This window comes from Temnothorax curvispinosus, unplaced genomic scaffold (assembly GCF_003070985.1).
Source record: "Temnothorax curvispinosus isolate PA1 unplaced genomic scaffold, ASM307098v1 QBEX01006657.1, whole genome shotgun sequence".
Classification (NCBI taxonomy): Eukaryota; Metazoa; Arthropoda; class Insecta; order Hymenoptera; family Formicidae; genus Temnothorax; species Temnothorax curvispinosus.
In genome coordinates, this window is record NW_020216437.1 from 1,683,107 (window position 1) to 1,703,854 (window position 20,748).

Consider the following 20,748-nt stretch of genomic DNA (forward strand, 5'->3'; position numbering starts at 1 on the left):
CCCCGTGCCACATATATATCGATCAACCCTAGCACTTTCCACTTTCTTGCCCGTCCGGGATCCAACTGTCGTTCGTAGATCGATATAGTTTTAGAACGGTACGGCGGAAGAAGTCTAAATTTGAAGTCTAAAATTGTTTCCCATCTGGCTATCGATTCGAGAAATTTTAGCGACATGTTAATTATTGTTACATATTTTTCGTGCTATCACAATCAATTATTGTGTTGCGCAAAATAAGAATAGCGCCGTTTATTTCGGAAAATAAATGATGGAAAAGTGTGCGAGGGTGGATAAGAGAATGCACGCTTGTCGACGGCGCACCCTTAGCGTTGCCGAAATAATCCTTTAAATCCTTTCTCTAAAGAGACGTTCTAGCGATCCATTCAATGGTGATCACACGCGGTTCCCACTGTATCGAATTACAAACGCTAGAGACAGATGGAGGAAGAATGAAATGCCTCCAGTATTATGCGTCCGAAAGAAGGATCCATTGAAGCGGCGATCGTCGTTGGTCTTTCTGAGGGATTTTGCTTTTCGATAACTCGGTAAAACTCAAGTAAACCGAGATTTATCGAGCGTTCCGGATAATAAAAGATAATCGGATAAAAAGATATCCAAATTTATCGATTATCCAAAATCACGAAGCGAATTTGTTGAATATAATTGGACCAATCCGATTTAGACTTCACAAACATATTTGTCTAAATAAATGTACAACGTAATCTTAATAATACAGTATATAATTTGGAAATAATTAAAAAAATTAGACGTATAATAGTTTAAATATCCTGCAATGTGCATACATTGTAATTTGAAAATAATCAGAATACGCGCAGAAATTTGGGTAATTAATCTCTCTCTGATAGCCTAATAAAACGGGTAAACCGAGATATATAACCGAGCATGCGAAAAGATTCGGATAATAAAAGATAATCGAGTTATCAAAAGTTATCCGCACATGAATCGAATCCGATAGATATAATCGAACCCGACTCGATTTAACCTCGAGTATTCGCATACCGCAGAGCCCGAAGGATTTCTACAATTTATTACTTGAATAATATCGGATCAACAATAATCGTTTACTGAGAAAATGATCGGTTATTCATTACATTTGGTTGTCTGATGTGTTGTCTTAAAGTGTCGAGTACGGCGCAATTGGATCAATCACATTATCACGGAACATTTATAGCGACTATACTTGTAATATGGTTATGCTGATGTATTCAGAGGTAGTCTCGCGAAGAGGAAAATGCTTTATGAAATTTATTTGAAAAATATATGCGACACCAAACGATTATTCATCTTCCTTATATGTACATGATATTAATATCTGCTTCTCTCAATAATACGGACGATGAAATCGCGTTGCATATACACGAGTCAGATATATGTTAGTAACTTATATTACCCCTTGTGAATTTTTGAAGAACACGTTTAATGTCCTCAGTGATAAACGACACGAATGATTTCAATTTATATCTCGAATAACAAAGTCGCGACAAGGTATCCGTGTGCTTTATGCGAACGTGCGTGCGCTCGTTTACGTGAGCGACCAGCGAACGGTTATTATTGACTCGGCAATAATGCATCAGGTTTAACCGTCCGCAACTGCAATTTCATATTAACGATAATTATATCGTTGAAATTTATGTCCCGATGATGCATTATCCTGTTATTTATGGTATCGATTTGGCGTCCGAAAACGAAAAACTTGTGTACACAATATCGGTGTGTGAACGTCTTAAGTTATTAAACCTATTATATTTTATTTTTCGTGTTAGCGTTTTTGCAGCGGCGTACCTATATTAATTATTAGATAATCTCGTCTAATACTATTATACAGATTTACATAATAGGGCAGAGGGGGAGAGCTATTCGTTGCACTCGAATAGTGTATTCGCAACGTTTCTATTATCGCGAATAATGTTATCATATTATCATTGCAATCGTTAATAGATAGCATAGGCATCTTTTAACAAAACGGCTCAGTTTCTGCAATTATTACGGTAAACAAGAAGAAACCATAATCCACATAAATCACAAAAATTTAACAAATATTAATCGAATTGACAAATATAATTATTTGAATTTACTCATGAGATCGAAAAAGTTTTGACATAGAAAATTGCTTAATTAAAGTATGTTAATTAAAGTATACCTTAGTGTAATAGTATCAATGGACACGCAAAGGCAATTCCATTGATGTATTGGACGTCGTTGAACACGGTGTTATTTTCGTTACCAAAGGATATAATTATTAACTAATGTAAAATCAGGAAACCTATTCTTCACCGTAATGACGTATAATATCTCGAACCTAGTCGTTGTAATTTCACCACTATCTCTCAAATACGAGATCATCGAAAGAATCGATCTTTCGATGATCTCGTACTCGAATATCAACTAAACGGAAACATAATAAATAAAAAAAGAATAAAAAGAACAAGAGAGAGAAAGAGAGAGAGAAAGAGAGAAAAGGAGAGGAGAGGAGAGAGTAAGGAACAATAAGATCGTGAGAAGAGAAAGGTGGCGCAGGTGGAGGAGACAACGGAGAGGAAGCAAGAGGAAAAGGACAAGGAAGAGGACGCGAAGAAACGAGAAGAGGCCGCAGAAGAGGAAGACGAAGCGGCGGACGCTGTGCTGAACCACGTGATCGTAGAGCGTTTTAATTGGTCGGGAGCGCGATCCACGCTGCGATGGAGGGAGGACGAGATAAACCAAGCAGAAAGGTGGGACACGAGGGGGGACACAAGTGGGACCGAGGGGGTGATTGAGGGGGTAAGGGAAGGGCGAACAGCGTTCGTTAGGGTTGCAACGTGGATTAGACGATCGCGAGGTTGTACCGAGGAGGACCGTTGCGAGGGCGGGCGCTGTTTCTGCCCCACCAGCAACACCTTCCAGGATGGAAACGTACTCGCGAGGTTCCTTAGGAACGGCCACTCGACGCACTCTCCTGAGGCACGCGCACGCACTCACGGCCCACGCATACAGGCGCGTATCCGCGCGGTAGGGGGGCGACGGCAAGAGAGTGAGAGAGAAAGAGAAAAAGAGGACAGAGAGCGAGAGAGAGGAAGAGCGCGCGAAAGAGAGAGGAGCAGGAGGAGGAGGAGGAGGAGGAAGAGGAGAACGAGAACGAGAACGAAAAGAAAAAGCGAGAAAGAGATACCGATCCGGCTCGCCTCCGTAGCTGGGCCGCTTCTCTCCAACGTGGGGGACGAAAAAGCTCAGTTATAATTGTTGCACGCCGCGAGGTGCATCTCGGGGTCCCTCCGATAATTGTTACCTCCTTCCGCGTGGCTGGCGGTTCCGCGCGACGCCGCGACGGACGCGTATACATATATCGGACGACATCGGACGAGTGGGAATCCGCGTTCGTCGCGTCCTCGACCGACCTCGTTATCGACTGACCTCCTCCACCTCGTCCGCGGCCGAGCGGCAGCCACAGAAATTACTGTGATTACCGGGATATACGAGGGCTCGTGGAGCACTCCGAGCGGACTGCCGCGCCGCCGCAGCAGCAGCCGATGCACCTGCGGACGTCATCCGGGAAGCGTCTCGCTGCACGCGCGAATCCGAGGCTGAGTCACGATCGTCGAAGAAGCGGATTGAGTCTTGTCGATTCAGGAGAAAGCAAGACCGATCCTTTACTACGATCTCGAGTGGATTTTTTAAGAGCTCGTATATAGTCCTCGAAGCAGAGAAGACTCGGAAATGAATTGCGCATATCAGTATTCGCATAACGGCCATCCGCAAAATGTGATGACGATCGCGCCGACGGCACCGCAGCAGAGTCTACACCCCGCGCAGGAAACAGAGTATCTCGAGGTAGGAGAGATGTCGAGGTATATTGTATTATCTTTAAGGATGCCACGCGCGCGCGGAGATTCGGTTTAACCGGGCGGCGACACACCGAGGACGAGTAATTTTAGCGATTTAAAACTCCATGAGTGTCTCGCCGAGTTAGCGGGTGATTCAAGTCCGCGACGACCCCTTCGCAGCCTTGCTTCCATAACGAGCCTGGGCGGTTCTAAAGCGCCCCTTCGTTAATTGTTCATCTCCCGACGTCTAACACGAAGGGGATTCGATACGGGATCACCAAGGTCGCCGCAACCAGCCATTTTCCATCAACTCGTTGGCGCTCGCGGAAAATTCAATTCGTCCGATTGCCAATCGGATCGTTCGATTGAATTTGTTGAGATGGAAGTATGGATACCAGTCCGCTTTTGTTAGGAATATCGGCTGCGTCAATTACCGTTCCAATAACGTTTCTTAATTTAATCGCGAGTTGCCGTACTAATGTAACCCTATATGTAAATCGCAAATCTCGATCACAGGCTGACTCACGGAAAAGAAAGATGACGAAATTTCGTTTACTTAAAACACACTCATCGTTAACGACCCGAAGAAACGTGCGGCGTGCCAATAATAAATCGCGGTCGATCGACTCGCGCGAAAGGTTGCGAAAAAAAGTCCGCGCTTTCACGCGGCCAAGGCGACGAACGAGGAATCGCCGTGGAACCGAGGAAGGAAGGTAAAGGAAGATGAAAAGAGAGATGTAGCTGGGGGATATTAATATAAGGGCTCGATACGTAATTATAGTGATTACCGTATTGCCGGGGGGCGGACGAGGGCGTCCCTCAGTTTGCACGTCATTTCGCGATCTCAACTTCCCAGCGAACATGCGCGCGAATTTGTCGGCGCGGGTCCTTGGCCAGGCTAATTGTTTCCCCCTTTCGCGCCAAACTTTCGCGCACCAACCACTCCTCCGCATACTTTCCTTTACGTATTCCCGACACGCGCGCCTCGGAGAGAAGAAGCCTCGCGCACCGGATATTCGTCGTTTAAGGACGACGCGTTTAAACCGTGACATTTCGCTCGCGGCGATCGATCCTGCTCTCGATCGTTTTCTGACACAGTTACCCGACGAAACGTGCCGATCGTTAGAAATATCGGATCAGGCAGGTTTCGCTACTTATCTATTAGGAGCGAATATTTAAAACGTCGTAAAACGTAACACTTATCCACGGATCGTATAATAAATTACACATTGCGCAACACCGAGGACTATTTCCGCTTTTCGATGTTTTACACATCGACCAATTGCTATTTGTAACTCATTAAATCCGCGACGCTGTACATCAATTAGAAGTTTTTCAAGCGTCGCGTCGCGTCAATTGACGATGTGCTTTGCGGGGATAGTTAATCGTCGTTACGAATCTTTTACTCTTTCCTTAATTGGTTATTATCACCAACATTATCGGTAATTATAGCGGCACGTGCGTCAACCTCGACTGCCGTCCAAGCATCCACGTCTATATTGCGTCATGTATAATGCAAAAATCTTTTATGAAACCGTTTTTTCTCTCTCGTCGATAATTTATCTATATTATTTTTTTCCTGTCTATTAAAAAATCATGATTTCCTTTGCGCTACGTTCTCGCGGATTACCCGTTCTTAAATGTCGCACCTAATTAACTTCAATTATATATGCAAAGATGCATAAGTAACTGCTATGCAAAGACTAAAAAATCTGATATTATACATGTACGTTCTTAATGTTTGAGATTATTTTAATTATAGTCACAAGTGTTCCATATATTTCCTCATGTATGATTGAATGTGATTAGAAGAATAACTAATCCGTTAACTAATTCGATTAAACATAGATACTCAGATTAGTTAGGCAGACTTGTAAGTCGCTTCAAAATTGATCTAGTGATCTCTTCTCGTGTTTCGTACCAAGTGTACGAGATAAAATACAGATCGATACAAGCCGCAGCATCCAATAACTTGTTCAACGTTATTATCCCTCTCCAGTCCGTCTTTTATCTACATCTAATATACTCGGAATACGAGCAGAGGAAGGCAATAGCATCGAGGGCAGCAGGATAAATCGAGGAAAGATATTTATTTCGATCGATTCCCTCCTGAAACCGAGGGTGCGCCTTATTTGCGTCGCTCCTCTAACGTTCGCGGTCGGCGGAAAGGAGCGACGCGTGAATTACGGGGGGGGAGTTGTCTCCTCTCCTCCCCGTGGAACACCCCATAAATCTGGTCGGCCGACGGAGGGACGGGCAGGCGGTCGGGCGTCTCTCTATCCCGAAGCACGATGTAGACAGAATCTCGACTTACGCCCCGGCATCGGCCACGGCAACGAGTCCGTAAATCAGTCCCGGACGAGTTTCTCCGTGTCCTGTTTCGCGGCGAGACGCACCACTCGGTCTTAAAAGCCTTTCACGCGATTCTGCGATATACAGCTGTGTATATTCGTTATTGGAAATTGCAACGGCTAGAATTTCGAATCTATCATTGCGATGTTACAGTTCGGAGATCATTTTCCGAAATTAATTTTCTCTCGTGTGTTTGTTCTGCATTTATCCCGTAAGAATAAAATAACGTTTTGAAACGTGGAACGTTGCTCGGTAGAATTGTAGAAGCGTCACAAAAACACCACTGCGGATGTCGGTATACATCAATGAACGATCGTCCCGCGTCTGCGTCCTTCGGTCCGATTTCGGCAAAGGCTTACGCACGCCGTTAGCAGATAGTAAGACAAGATCTGACTTCAACTGGTAAGGTGAATCTTCGTTTTCGACGCTGCCAGCCGCCACGCACGGAGCTAGTTTCTTGGTAATTATTAGTCCATCAGCATCTCTCGATGGCCACATGGCCGTGTGAGAGGCAAGAGCCGAGCTGGTCCCAGCGCGGACCATCCTCGCTATACGCGAGGCCGCCCTGTCATTATCCGCCCCCGTGAGGCCCGTAGGCCCCATTTCCCTTTCAACCCCATGGCCCCATCTCTGCCAATCAACGATCCATCATCGAAAGATCCGATGTCGGCTATAACGTCGATCTATCGCGCTATCGAGAACGGCGTTGCGATCGGTAGTCGATCGGCGCTAATCATTTTTCAACGACGCGGAATATCCATACATTAGTGTCGAATGAAATAATGTCCATCCTCGTAAAATATCGAGACGCACGATTCATCCTTGCGATCGTGGTCCCGATCCGGAGGGGTTTGTGTGCGCGCGCGGACGCAATAAATCCAGAGAAACTGCTCTCTCGTGCGGGAATCTGAAAACGAGGAAACCCGATAGCTACTAGCTTCCACGCGCGCGGCCCAACGCCATTTGTCCTTGCCGCGAGCGTTAACGCCCGTCTTTGGTTCCGTTCATTGTAAAACATCCCTTTTCGCACCCCTCCCCCCCCCGCCCTTTCACCGTCCTACTCCGCGATACGCAAGGGCGTGGGCGGGTCGCACCTTTTGTGCGCCGGTGGCACGCGATGTACGCATAATCGGCCGCCAGGATTCGTAGCGGGTGGCGGCCGATAACGTCCCCTCGTTCCGCGAACCTATTCCTTTCTCACCTTCCTTCGCGTAGTCCATCTATCGATTACTCGGACGCGTCTATCTCGAGGGTACCATCTAACGTAAACACTATCCGGCCGATGCGATGATATGAAATCAAATCACGCTGATCAGATGGTTGCTCTATATATGATGTAGGATACATCAGCGGAAATCGTCAAGAAAACTCAGACAGAACGATATTTGCGATTTAGAAAGAATAGATCGAATATATATTCAAACTGGAAGAAACTATATATTGTGTATTTTTATTTTATCTTACGTCAAGTATCTCGTTGATCGGACCAAAAGCTAATACTTTAAAACCCTCGTTTTACGAGACGTTTCACGAGAATACATCGAGTCACAATCCGTCATCAAATTTGACGGCATTCTCTTTGAGCGGACCTCGCGACCGCCTTGTCACCGAGCTCCATGAGATATTACGTCTAAATTACCCGGGCCAATCTCGATTGGGACCACGGCGATCGTCCGGTCGTTGCGCGCCCGGCTGGCCGGGAATGGTTATGAATGGACCACGATTAGCCGGTCGCCTCGCCGTAGTGGCGCCGTACCACGCCACGGACTTCTTCCATTATGGAAAATTAGATCCTAATGCGACCTCGACCCGTCGCTCGCGTCTCCACCGGCCATTGGCGTAGGAAGGGAGCGAACGCGTCTCCATAGGGCAGAAAAAAACTCGTGATGTGCCCTAAAACTGCATTCGGGAAATTTAAATTTCGTAAATCGCATAAACAGACAACGAATGGCTCTTTAGCGGTGGAATTAAATTGTAGTTTGTACATTTGATACGTTGCGTTAAATTTTAAGAGAAACCGGCTCACCAAATTACGCCAATTATGAAATTCTCAGCAACCGGTTGGCTACCTCTCGCGATGCGGTTTTATAGGCACGGTTTAATCGCAGCCACGACGCAAACCGCTATAAAAGCGGCTCGTATCATTCGCCATGTGACGAAAAAAATTTGCGGTAGCCTAATGACAACTCTCGTCTTAATTCTCGAATCGTTGACGCAAGATGTACCCAGATTTTCTTTTTTTTTTTCTTTTAGACAATTTTTAACCAGATCTTATGAAAACATTGCTCCCCTACTTTTCTGTACGGTTATAAAATCCGTGCGGTTTATGTGATCTTTTATTTTTTTCAAAATTTTAAAAATGCTCTGGTCCGCACGAATACGCCACTGGAAATATACTTCTTCGTACTTCTTCGTTTTAGGTTAAGACGGAGCCGATAACATTTGAAATTCAAACTGCACGATTAAAGTCGCATTAGCTTTTTGCGCGTACCCGCCAGGTTCTCCTCCCTGCACAACTTTGTGATATTTGTGATTTTAACAGCCGTCGTTCTCGAGCTTGCATCGCCCATCTGCGTCTCATGCACGCAGCTTGTTTCGCAAAATCAAAACAGCACGAGTAAATTGCGAGCTCGTACGATCAACTTCTTTTTTGCATGTAATAATTGACGTTCGATACAGAGGTACGGTTATACAAGGCAGGTGTCGAGATGAACGTTCCTGCGAGATCCTAAATCTTGTTTCGCGATGCGAAAAAATATATGACGACATTTAATTGAACTAGGTATTAAATATTGACACGCTATATATTCTACGATTATATATCCATTAATTCGTTCTCTCGCTGATATAAACTGTATCTATTTACTTTTTCATTTCGGTAGCGCGATACTTGTAATATGTACAAATATTGATTTATTTTTCAATGCAACTTGCGATACGATCATTGATTCAGATTTTTTCCAACCGTAATATTATATTATTATTAATGATACTGTCGCGCTGTTATCGTAGATCAAATATTAGTATCGATTTCCATGCACATAGCTGTCGTAATACCGAGTGAGAAATTGCGCGAGTTTAAAATTAATTTGTAAACTTATGTTGTAACAAGTTAACGCGTGATTGCACACGAAATGGAGTGATCCGTCGAGTGCCGTGAATATATCGTGCAAAAATAAAATAGGTCATAATACCTTATCAAATTAAGTGACTGTCTCCAAGCAGCGTAGATATATTGAAATATCATATTTCAATTCGATACTACCGCGGCCAACAACGAACTATAATTCGATAAATAACATGCATTTGTCTCCGCGAATATATAGATACAATCACATTTGCAATATAGAGCTCATATGAAAGTATATAAGATCATGCATAATTTAAACAGGACGGAAACGCAAGACGTATATGCAAATCACATAGAATTATATAATAGCGAAGGATACTATCGTAGCTCACAGTTAATAAAAAAATTGTTATTTCTAGCTACAGCTAGAAAATTCAATCTTCACATATTTTACTTAATTACATCAGCGACTGCGTGTGGAATAATAGCCATTAAGAATAAAGTCGTAGGAAAGGCAATGGTAAAAAACAATTTGCATGTAATTTCCTGAACGCGCGTATTAAAGATAATTCTGGATAATAATTCTTGGCGAACAAATAGCTTGGAATATTTAAAAAGCGATTACGAGACCGTAAGTCGTCAAATACGATCGCTATTGCGTGGCGGGTCTAATGCGTCTTCTACCCCCTCATGGAGGGCCAATATATCCAGATATCTTCGTTTATCCCTTTTACCTCTTTACTCGGGGACACGCGCACGAGCGGACACCAAGCGCGCGGAGGACCTGATCAATCGATCAGCTCCGATTTCAATCGTGTATCTTGGATAAAGCGAAGACCTGACGCTCCGATTCTCCATCGCGCGTATCGGTATTTAAATAACGACGAGGCGCGTAGTATACCGTTATGTCAAACTACGAGCTCGCGAGCTCGCGAAACGATACGATTCCGAGTCACGTAAAGCGGCGAAAGGGGAAGCGTGAGCGAGAGGGTGAGCGAGGAGGAGGAAGGGGCCGAAGCGAGAGCCTCTTCTCGCTTCTATACGCCGAGAGGGACCAAAGTCGCCGCGCGTGTCTCCTTCCAGCGACCACGAGCTGCGCGCGCATTTCACGACTGATACCGGGGGTTGCGGAGGGGATCGCGGGCGCGACAGAGAAGCGAGCCGAGGAACCGGAGCGGTGGAACCGAGACGGCGCACGACGGTGAGGGCACCCTGCGAGGTAGGGATGGGGGGGGCTCACGGTGCCACGGGAAGGGGGATAAACGAAGTCGAGGAAACCAGGCACGGCACGTAGGTGGTGATGGGCGGTGACGGATTCTGGTGGGACCCCGCCCCGCGGACCCGACCCCTTTTTTGCCCGGGGGCCGCGGAGTCCTGGACGTTTCCCTACCACCTAATATCCCCGTTTGGTTGAGACCAAGTCGTTCGAACGGTCGGCAGTCTGTCACGGGGCGAAGAACGGGAACCACGGTAATCCCGGCCTTTCCCACGGAGAGCCTTTTTTTTATCCGAGCGACGGTCGGCCGCGAGGACGACACCGGAGCGCGTCCGATACGCGGAGTATCCCAAGCGCGATCGCACCGTCGTCGTCCGGTCCCGTGATCTCTCGAGTGCAGTGTGTAAAACGAAACAGCTGGACAGAGAAAACAAACGACCCCGGAGACGCGAGAGGACTCCTTTCTGACGGGTGGTGACTTTTAAATTCCGCGGTGCGCGAGTCCCGCGGGTCACCGGCTGTGACAATCCCGAGTCGAGATGCTGACCGACATGACCCCGGCGGCGGCTGGTCAACTCTATCCACAGCTACAGTCTATCGCAAAGTCGCCGGTGCATGGGCACGTGGTGAGTGTCTCCGTTCAGTCTTTCCTCCTCCCTTTTGTCTCTTCTTTCAACGTCATGTGTGTCACAGTATCGATGTCCATCCGATTGCCCGGTCTTCCACCGTATCAAATATCGAAATTTCCTACTACAGACTCGTCATGACGTGTGACGTTGCAAATTTGTGTCGCTATTGCCACCGTGACTCGTGAAAAAGGGTCTTTGACATCAGTGAAAGGGACCCCCGTCGCGGGTTAATTTCTTGGTCGAGTTAGGTCTAGTTAGGCCGAGTTAAATCTCTTCGGAGCAAGACCGAATTCTCGAATTTCATCGGGACGCCCATTAATCCCGGATAGAGATCTTGGTCTCAGCAGGCAGGTAAAGCGCGATGCCGGAGATTAGCTGCTACCGTCGAATCCTTGACACCTCCCGATAAGATCGCCGAGATTTCCTCAAAGGTGTACTTTGAGGTCGCCGGCGTTGTCATCATCTCAGGCGTCAAGGCAAATGTCATCTTTGATTTCCGACGTCAATTTGCTGGTAGACTCCGACTTTGAATCTTGTTTCATATATCGCGGAGAAAAAATGTTCTACGCCGGTATTATAGTTGAGATTGAAAATGACAAATTAGAGTTGATAAACATTTTCATTTACGCGGATGCTGCGTATAACTAGATATTAGCAATAAATTACTTTGCTATTATTTATAATTGCTACAATGAGACGATTGGATTATCTATATAAGTATAAAAACGGTGCTTTATTTAATATATGATTATATGTTGACGTTTTTATTCCAACATGCAGAAGTGATAAATCAAAAGGTTGATTATTATCTTTGTAGCACAACGGATATTTAGTTATTCATGATACATCTGGAGCATTAGAGTGATATAGCAATCAACATTCTGCAAACCGTATCATTTGTTTGTCTGTCTGTTCAATAATCAAGATAAGAGAACTAATCGCGATCAAAATATTGATATATTACGTTACAAAGCAATATCCGTTAATTATTAATAGTACACCAGTCTCAACTTTTTTTATCAAATAATTATTAGAGAAATCAAATTTATTTGTGCAATTATTTCTAATAATAATATTAACGTCAGTAATATCGACGTGAGTAAAAAGGACACGCGGCAACACTTCACTCATTATTATTATATAATTCCTATGTTATTTGATGATTAAGTACTGAAATAAGCCGACACGGAAAGGCAAAAGCAGAAACGCTTTGAAAATATCAACTGCTTGCATAAATTGTAAATTAGCAAATTCTTGAAACAAGCACGGTAACCTTTAATGTGTTTTACGAAGTCCAAGTGATCAATGTTGAATGTGTCAACGCCGAGAAAGGAGAAAAATTAGTATTACGCAACGTCATATCGCGCGATTGTGAGAGTTTTGCAATATATGTTAAGATCTCTTCATCAGGGATTAAAAGACAGAGATTAAATTTGAGATAAATCTTACATTTGAAGAATATGCCTACGTGAAAAAAACAAAACAGCCGTAACTATATGTTAAATATTAGTGATATTTCAGTGATCGTTGTCAATCATTATTAGACCCTGTAAATAAAGATAAAGTAATAATGATTTATCGCATTGTGAAAAAATCTTTGAGATAAATTCTTTGTACATTTGAAGAATATACCTACGCGAAGAAACAAATAGCCGTAACTTGTATTTATGCCAAATATTAGTGATCTTTCTGATGTGATCGTTATCAATCATTATATTAGATCCTGTAAATAAAGATAAAGTAATAATGATTTATCGCGTTGCGGCGATGCAAGTATCCGTGTACCTTGTTTTCGATTTGTCGAGATTATACCTTTTGGCTCGAACGTATAACGAAGTTAGCGACACGCTGCAGGTCGCGTTACGAATCAGAAATATCGGAGATAATCTGACGATGATAAACTCGAGTGTGTATATCCCTCAGCTTTCGCGGCAACATGTAGCCCGGCTCGTTGCTCGAAGCTCTTTATTTTATGACTCGGCAGGAAGGACACGACGGCGGTCGCCGTGCAGGCCCTGCGAGATGATTTACGAGTCGACGTAAAAAAGTAATTAAATCCCTGCCGTCAAAAAGGAAGGCGTGCGCGCGAGCGCGGGTATTAATTAAGTCAGGCAGAAAGTTTCCTGTGTGCCGCGTCGAGTATATTAATGTCGGCGAAAAGTCGCATATCCGTCGGTGGACATCGCGCGGGCGCTCGAGAATCCTCGAGATCGTCCTTCGGACGGACCCAGCTTCCGGCCTGACTTTTTGCGACCTCTCGTTACCTCGCATGGCCCTGCATGTTGATTCGCTATATTTGTTTCTCGGTACTCGCGTTTCCTCGTCAACAGCGAACCTGTTTCGCGTGATTCTCATATAGCTGACCGTCTCTTGCCGACGCGTCGTCACCCGAGTCTTTTTTGCGAGCCGTCCGTTTTTGCTACGAGATTATTCATAGACGGCATCGACGGTATCAGGACTCGTCCAAGATCTGTTCTGCAACTCGCGCTTGCGAATAACCGTAAATCCCCGACGATAGAAATTACATTGCGAAAGATTCGAATAAATTCGTTCCGGGAAATTGCGCGCTTTCCTCTTCTCGAGATGTAAAAATATGTATCGAGGAGCCCGTCCCCGCCAACAAAAATTTTTTGCTCGAAGGTAATGGTTCCTATCGCGCGAGAATCCTTTCAGAGTTTTTCCAGCTTCTGTCGAGAGGAAAAACGTATGTGTACCGAGTTTTTCATCTAAATCGGAGATGTCTCGTTTTCCAAACTACGGAGCCACGCTCCTTTGCCGGTGTCGAGCCACTCGATCCGAATGTATCGAGTGTCCCTCGCACAATGGTCCTTGCGCAAGGTTCTCAGGACTCAAAAGGACTGCCCTACCTGTGTATCCGAGGAGCCAATTATTTGTCCGATCTCCTTTGTGCGCCGGAGGAATCCACTTGACAGGATGCGTGGGATGGAAACGCGATGCCTACTTCCTTTCGCCACCCGATCCCGCCAATAAGATACTCTCCTCCGTAAGGGTCTTGTCTCTTTGTTTCTTTCTCCTCACCCTGTCTCTCATGTCGTCAATGGGGGTTGTCCTTAAAGGGCCATGAGACTCCTCGACGGCACATCGGTGAATGGAACCTCCGCGCTGCGCGTCGATTAATACGCTCGACTTAGCGCGACGAGAGGAATAGGAGGCGAACACTCTCGCTGTCGTGCAACGCTAACCCCGTCGTTTACACGCATACGCGTTCTCCCTCTTTTTTCTCGCTGGTCGATTGGATAAAAATGTCAACAACCCTCTGCATTTTAGTTTCGATATGACGCCTGTTGTTTCGATCGTTCAAACCTTCAACTTTCCTCGACGCTTACCATCTCGAACGTTATTTAATATCAACGGTAAAAATTTACATTAAATATTCACGATTGAAAAATTGTCAAATAAACCTATATAGCTATGATACATATCATAGCTATATAGATTTATTTGACAGAGAGAGAGAGAGAGAGAGAGAGAGAGAGAGAGGAAGAGAAGGACGCGATACATAATGTATGTGTTTAGCAGTATAAAGATATGTTACTCTCTTACCGCTCCAATGTCATGCATAATAAACGCGGCACACGCAAAACGGCACACGTTGAACCTTCGTCACGTCGGAGCTATACATGAAACTACGTACAAAACTTGAAGAGAATTTTCTTCGTAAAGTTATATACGTCGGCACGCTACATTGAAAAGACGTGAATCCGAGGGAAACCAGCAAACGTGTCACGCTACGAACGACGCGGCTTACGCGATGCAGCAGCATTGTCTTTCTAGCGATCGATTCCGGTGTGTCATTAATAATTAATGCCGCGACCGACGAAGCCTGGAAATATCCGTGGAACCGGAGTTACTAATTCACGTACGACTCCGCCGCGCCCCGTCGCTTTCTTCGTTGACATATCTCAGTTTTTAGCGGACTACTTTCGCCTCACCCCGCGATCTCATAAATATTTTAAAAATCCGAGATGCGTAAACTAAACTTTATAATATCGATGCATATACGTGTGCACGTACATATATGCGTACACGTATACAGGAAGCAATTGCAAAGAATCTTTATATTTAAATTGTATCTCTTGAAGTAGATGACCTCTATTATGTATATTATATCGCCGAGGATCGTGACACGAGAGAATCGGTGGAGGGAACATATATATATGTCGTCCTTGTGGCAGAACTAACGTCCTCGAGCTCTTTTATGCACGACTTTTGCTCGTGTCCGCCAATAGCGAACGTAGTTGACACCTGTCAATATTTTGCACGACGTCGTCCGCGCGCCGCGCTCTCGAGTACCCTCTCGAGGGCTCTCCTACTTCCACGTCGGTAATCCGATAATCCGATTCGTCTGGTAAAGGTGTCCCTTTAAGCGACGTCCCGTTGACATTTTCGAGGGCAACAATGGACTGCGAACGGCCGCTGCGGAGTGCAATGCACGTCGTGCGGAAAACGCTGCGTCCTCCGTCACGCCGGGAGCGCGGACGAGGGGTTCCGGAGGGTGGCGCGGGGCTTTTTACGTGACCTAAGAGGATTTACCTGAAGCATCGGATGCCACACGAGGATGTCGTCCTAATTTGTACTATTTGAGAGCAAAAGGGAGAGAGAAAGAGAGAGAGGGAAAGCGAGAGAAAGAGAGAAGAGGGCGAACACACTATTTCCTTAAACGACCGCAACATCTCTTGCGAAACACGCGATGCACACGGCCTTTCGCGTTGACCACGAAGCCCTTCTATACGTATCTTAAGGGCGATCACGCGCGCCCGAATTTCGCTTCACATTCCGGAGAATAGATCTTTCAGCGCTGCCAGAAAGAATCCAATAGAAACGCATGCTTGCGGTTAAAAATTCGGGTTAATAAAGATCCTTTATCTCTCTTCGACAAAGCGTTTGCGAAATGTGTAGACTGGAATCATTATTCTTCCTTTTTTTTCTTATTTTGTAACAAATTTTTACGCTTTTCTATATAGAAATTTTGTGTATTTCAACGACTTTCAGGCTAAATACCGAATAAAAACGCTATCTGCGGAAAATCGCTCAGGGTGGATACTGGCAGTCGCCGCTTCTCTCGAGGTCTCCCCTCTGTCACGCCCAACGTGATACCCTAATGAATTATTTTCGTCGAGCACATCGTATAACTCGCGACGTGTAAACACCCTTTCGAAAGCTCACTCGTACAGCTCGTTCTGCTCGTCGTGTTGCACGAGGCCTAAAACTGGCAGATGTGCGGGGAGACAACATGGCCGCCGGGTGGCGGTCTGTGAAAAGTCGTCTTTAGGAAACCGTTATTACATATGATCGATTGACTTCGGTATCATTTAAGCGTCGACATGGACGTCGCGTCGCGCGCGCGGTCGTCCCTTTTCTCTCGCAAGAAAACGACACGAAAACAGCCGGCTATAATTTGCGTATAGGTGTGTGCAACGAGTTCGCATGAAAAAACTTGCGTGTGTGTACAACACACACATGAGTTTTACAACTGTAATACCGAAATTGATCATAGACTTGACGTCTGGGAAAAACAGCCCCGCTGAGAAGTAAACGACGACGCGGCAAATAAAGTGATAATTTTTTTTTACACACAACGCGTATAAACATTGGACAGAAGGTAGATTCATTCGGGAAAAGAGCAAAGCGCGCATATTGTCGCAAGTTGCGTAATTCGCAGCGCCGCGATTATTTTGAAAAACAATAATCTCGAGACGGAAAATGTTGCGTGTCGCGAAATCCACGCTGGAAAGCGAGCCGCGGGCTTAAAAAACGTCATCCGAAAGTGTAATCAATCCTAAACACCGGGAGAAATATGCGATAGACGAGGTTCCTCCAGTCGGATTGGCACGTCGCTTATATATTTCAGAGGGACATAAATTGTGTGAAATTGCAGGCTAGAGGATATTACACGGGGCGATATATTTATTGCTTTTTCAAAGTCGTCTATGTTGCGGATGATTTATGCGTTTCAACGTATTAGAACCTCGAGTGAGCCTTTCTCGAAACCGGTCGCGGAACACGATACTCGCCATTACCCTTCATCCTTGCTTTCCCGGCTTCGATTAACAGCGCCGTATCTGCAAAGTGAATCGGTCTAAAAAACACTACGGAAGTTAATCTTCGATCGATGGTTGCGTTATTGATCGAAGTCTCGTGCACGACCGCGTTTCTCGTTTCGCAAGATCTTTATTTGGAAAAATCCTGCCCGGGAAAAAGTAAACTCGTGTGAATATATTTAAAAAAAAAAGTTGCCGGGTTATAAAAGTACACGACAAATTGAACATTATGACTGTGAAGACTCAGATCGAGATGTGGCGGTAGAGATAACAGCGCATTTCCTTCTGGATAATAGAACTTTGCTACTGCCATTGATAAACCGTGAAATACATAAAAAGTCATCCACTCGTACAATATTTTATACACCAAGTCACGAGCAGACACTCGCGAAGGACACTTGTGAAAGGTCCAAACAACCTTTCTCTTTTGGTTCAGTTTGCTTGAAATGGACATTTTTATAAGAGTGGGCGCAAACCGAAGGGAGAGAAAGATAAATTTTAATGAAAATTACGGCCCTTTTTTGAAGAGGAAAGGTACAACCTGACGTTCTTCTAAACGAGCAATAATCGAAGCGAGATTGTTAGTGAAATTTTGCGGATAGTCGTTGACCGCGGGAATCCCGTGCACAGGATGGGATATATCGACCACTCGCGGGATCCACACACGCGTTGTGTGTACCCTACGTACCGTTGCGCATACGTACGTACGAGCGCGGCTCGATCGAACCTGCAATTTGGCGTAGATACGCCCGTGCGTGTGGGTTTACCGGCCGCGTGCAGCGTGCAGCGGCTTGCACCGGGTTATACGTGCCTTCCGCCGGCCATCATCGTATCGCTCCAAGGTCCGATAATTGAAAAGCCAAGACTTCTCTCTACTCCCATCGCGCGCGGCTGCGAAACAATATTCCTCCTAGGCGCGCACGAGCCCCGGCCACGATGGTACGTCGAATTACCGGCCATTATCGTGACGTATCATCGCCGGGGCAGCGTCATTCACCGGGGCCCGTGATGGGAAAGGACGAACAATACTCGATCTGCGGTCGACACCTCGAGGCTTTATCGTGTACCACTCAAGTAAAGTGGAGGGACGATTATTAACGACTCTCGCTGTGTGCGCGATTCTATTTAAGCCCCGCTAACTTTTTTATCGCTGAAAACAATAGGGGGGGTATCTCTCCGCCGAGGCTGAAAAACGCTCGCGGCGAGAACGCGCGACGCGACTTTACGAATTTTAGCCCGCGTTCGAGCGCGGCGGAGCTTAGCGCTTCTTCCCTCCCGGGCGTATCGGACGGTATCGATATCGCGGTCGCGCGCGCGCGCACGCGACCGCCCATTATATTCCTGTCGATCGTTGTAGGTACAAATCGTACTACGTACAGTACCGGCGAAGAATGAGTAATATCCTCGTTGACAGATGATTGTTCGAACGTGCGTTGGCCGAAATGGCTGTTAACGATCTCGCTATATTTCGCCGCAGGAATTCTTAAACAACCGGACAATAGTACTCGTCGAGTAAAAACGGGCATAAACACGAGGAAGTTAGAGATTAGATTAAATTACATGTAATTTCTTAGGCAAGCATGGGTGTTCAAAGGAGAAGAACTTGCCGTTCGATATAAAACTATTCCAAGTATATACGCACCTGTCTGTACGGCGTGGTTTTTCGCGTGGCGCTTGACGGCATTTAGTACCGTGATTAGTACTATGCGAGTAATCGTTACCGGATCGGAGACCACGGACGCTCGTTGAAAGAGCACGATGAATGACGGGTACCGACGACGCTCGGCGGGACGCAGACGCCTCTACCCTTTATCCGGCGATGCCGGCCTCTCGGCACTCTCGGCTCTCGGTTCGACGGATAAAGGGCGCCTCCGCGGGAAGCCGTCTCCCCCGCAGCGTCGAAACCAAAACACCGACGGCATGGACGCGTCCAGTGTCGACCGCGATGATTTATCGCTCTTTCGATTGCGCGCCTTGCACTTCCTCGCTCTTCTCTCCTCGATTTCGATCTGTTGAGGAAATATAATTTTTCTATTACAATTAAATATTACACAGCATTCTATTTAACATCATTTTAAGTGTACACAGAGGAAAAAATGATGTTGTATCAACAGCATTAGTCTAATTGGAAATAATCTTGTTAATTCAATAACCAGTTATTAGTGAAACGATGCTTATTTTATTAAAAGAAATACTTATTTTATTAAAACAAAGCATGATTGATTTAACTATTGAATTAACAAGATTATTTCCAATTAGACTAATGCTGTAGATACAACATCATTTTTTTCTCCGTGTAGGCATAACGCAATTTTTTCTTATGTATATTCTTAAAAGGCAGGTTTTTAATAATAGATTTTTAAATAAAAATGCTAGTTATATAAAATGATATATCTAATTATATATAATTATATATAATCCATTTTATTAAAAGTCTATTAAATTAAACTTGTTCACATATTTGTATAATATGCACACACACGCATATATATAATAAAAAAGTTAATAATAGGTTTTTTAGTATAAAGTATTGGTATTTTAAAAAAATCTGTCATTAAATTTTTTTAATGCGAAGAAGGCGAGTACTCCGTACGATATCAAACTATCGCTCATGCCGGCGGCAAACTTTTAGCCGCCACTGTACGTATACACGGTCGAACAAGGTAAAAATCAGGCTCGCAATCTGGATTCTCGTTCACGTTGGCCTGTCGTCCCGACCGACGTGCCGGCACCTCGGCGCGTCCCCCGGTTTCCACTCTCTTCGCAGAGAGTGGCCCCCGACTGAAACCCCGAGGAGGAAGGAAGAATGGAAAACGCTCGCGTGACGAATATTCGACGCGTCCCGCAGTTCTATTCGCCGGCCGACGAGCCGTATTTAGCGTCGTCCTCTTTCGAGCAATTTAAAGCTCTTTCGCGCGTGGAGCCGGCCGACGAACTCTTCCGGGATTCTGACGACGACTTCCGGCATATTCCGCACGTGAAGAGGCCAGCCGCGATTTTCCTCTTTTAACAGATGCATATACGGTCGCACCTTGCGCGGCGCGGCGGCGGTCCGGACCGCCCCGGGTACACGATACACACAGGCGGCGTGTGGATCGTTGCGTGCGGCTCGCGTGCGAAAGAGGAACCAACGAGTTTCGAGTAATCGCTGGAGATAATTGCCCGGCGTGTTATTACCGCGGAATGCGGCGGATTTGATATTAAATCGGTCGCGCGTATATATACGAGGACGGACGTGCGACGTCTGCCTTTTTCCCTCGCACGTGTATGTGTAATCGCTCCTCCTTAACCGATCCTTATCCTCGCTTACGCGACGACGAGCCGCGCCGAGCCGCTAACTCGAAAGAGAGAGAGAGAGGATATATCGCGTTTTAGAAACGCCAATAAAAGCGGAGTCGCTGGCGTAATCGTTACGCGTAATGATACTTGACCCACGGAGCCCTTCACGGAACCCCTCGCGCTCGGAAAATTATTTCACATCATGCCGACGTTGAATTGTTTCGACCCGTCAACGAAGCGTTTGGAGCGAGAATGACGGCACGCATGCACGATACAGTCTGCGTATATATCTATTTCGAAAGGATAGAAACGAATATAC

At 45.5% G+C, this 20,748-nt stretch overlaps 2 protein-coding genes across 5 annotated transcripts in view; one reads left to right on the forward strand and one right to left on the reverse strand.

Moving 5' to 3' along the window:
• LOC112456196 overlaps positions 1–20,748 on the reverse strand; it is a 174,776-nt gene that overhangs the window by 79,451 nt on the left and 74,577 nt on the right. Inside the window, exon 4 of the mRNA XM_025018595.1 lies at positions 18,793–19,159. The gene's annotated coding sequence lies outside the window, so the exon portion shown is untranslated. The remainder of the gene's footprint in view (positions 1–18,792; positions 19,160–20,748) is intronic.
• The window catches only part of LOC112456193 (transcription factor Sp9), a 77,556-nt gene that overhangs the window by 39,243 nt on the left and 17,565 nt on the right, over positions 1–20,748 (forward strand). The window contains exon 1 of one of the 4 annotated variants that reach the window (XM_025018590.1): positions 3,486–3,828. The exons of 2 other annotated variants lie outside the window; for them this stretch is intronic. In XM_025018590.1, the coding sequence (XP_024874358.1) occupies positions 3,715–3,828 (114 nt within the window). In that variant the 5' untranslated portion in view covers positions 3,486–3,714. Of the gene's footprint in view, positions 1–3,485; positions 3,829–10,665; positions 11,086–20,748 lie in introns of those variants that run through there. One more of the 4 variants, XM_025018589.1, reaches the window with a different exon arrangement.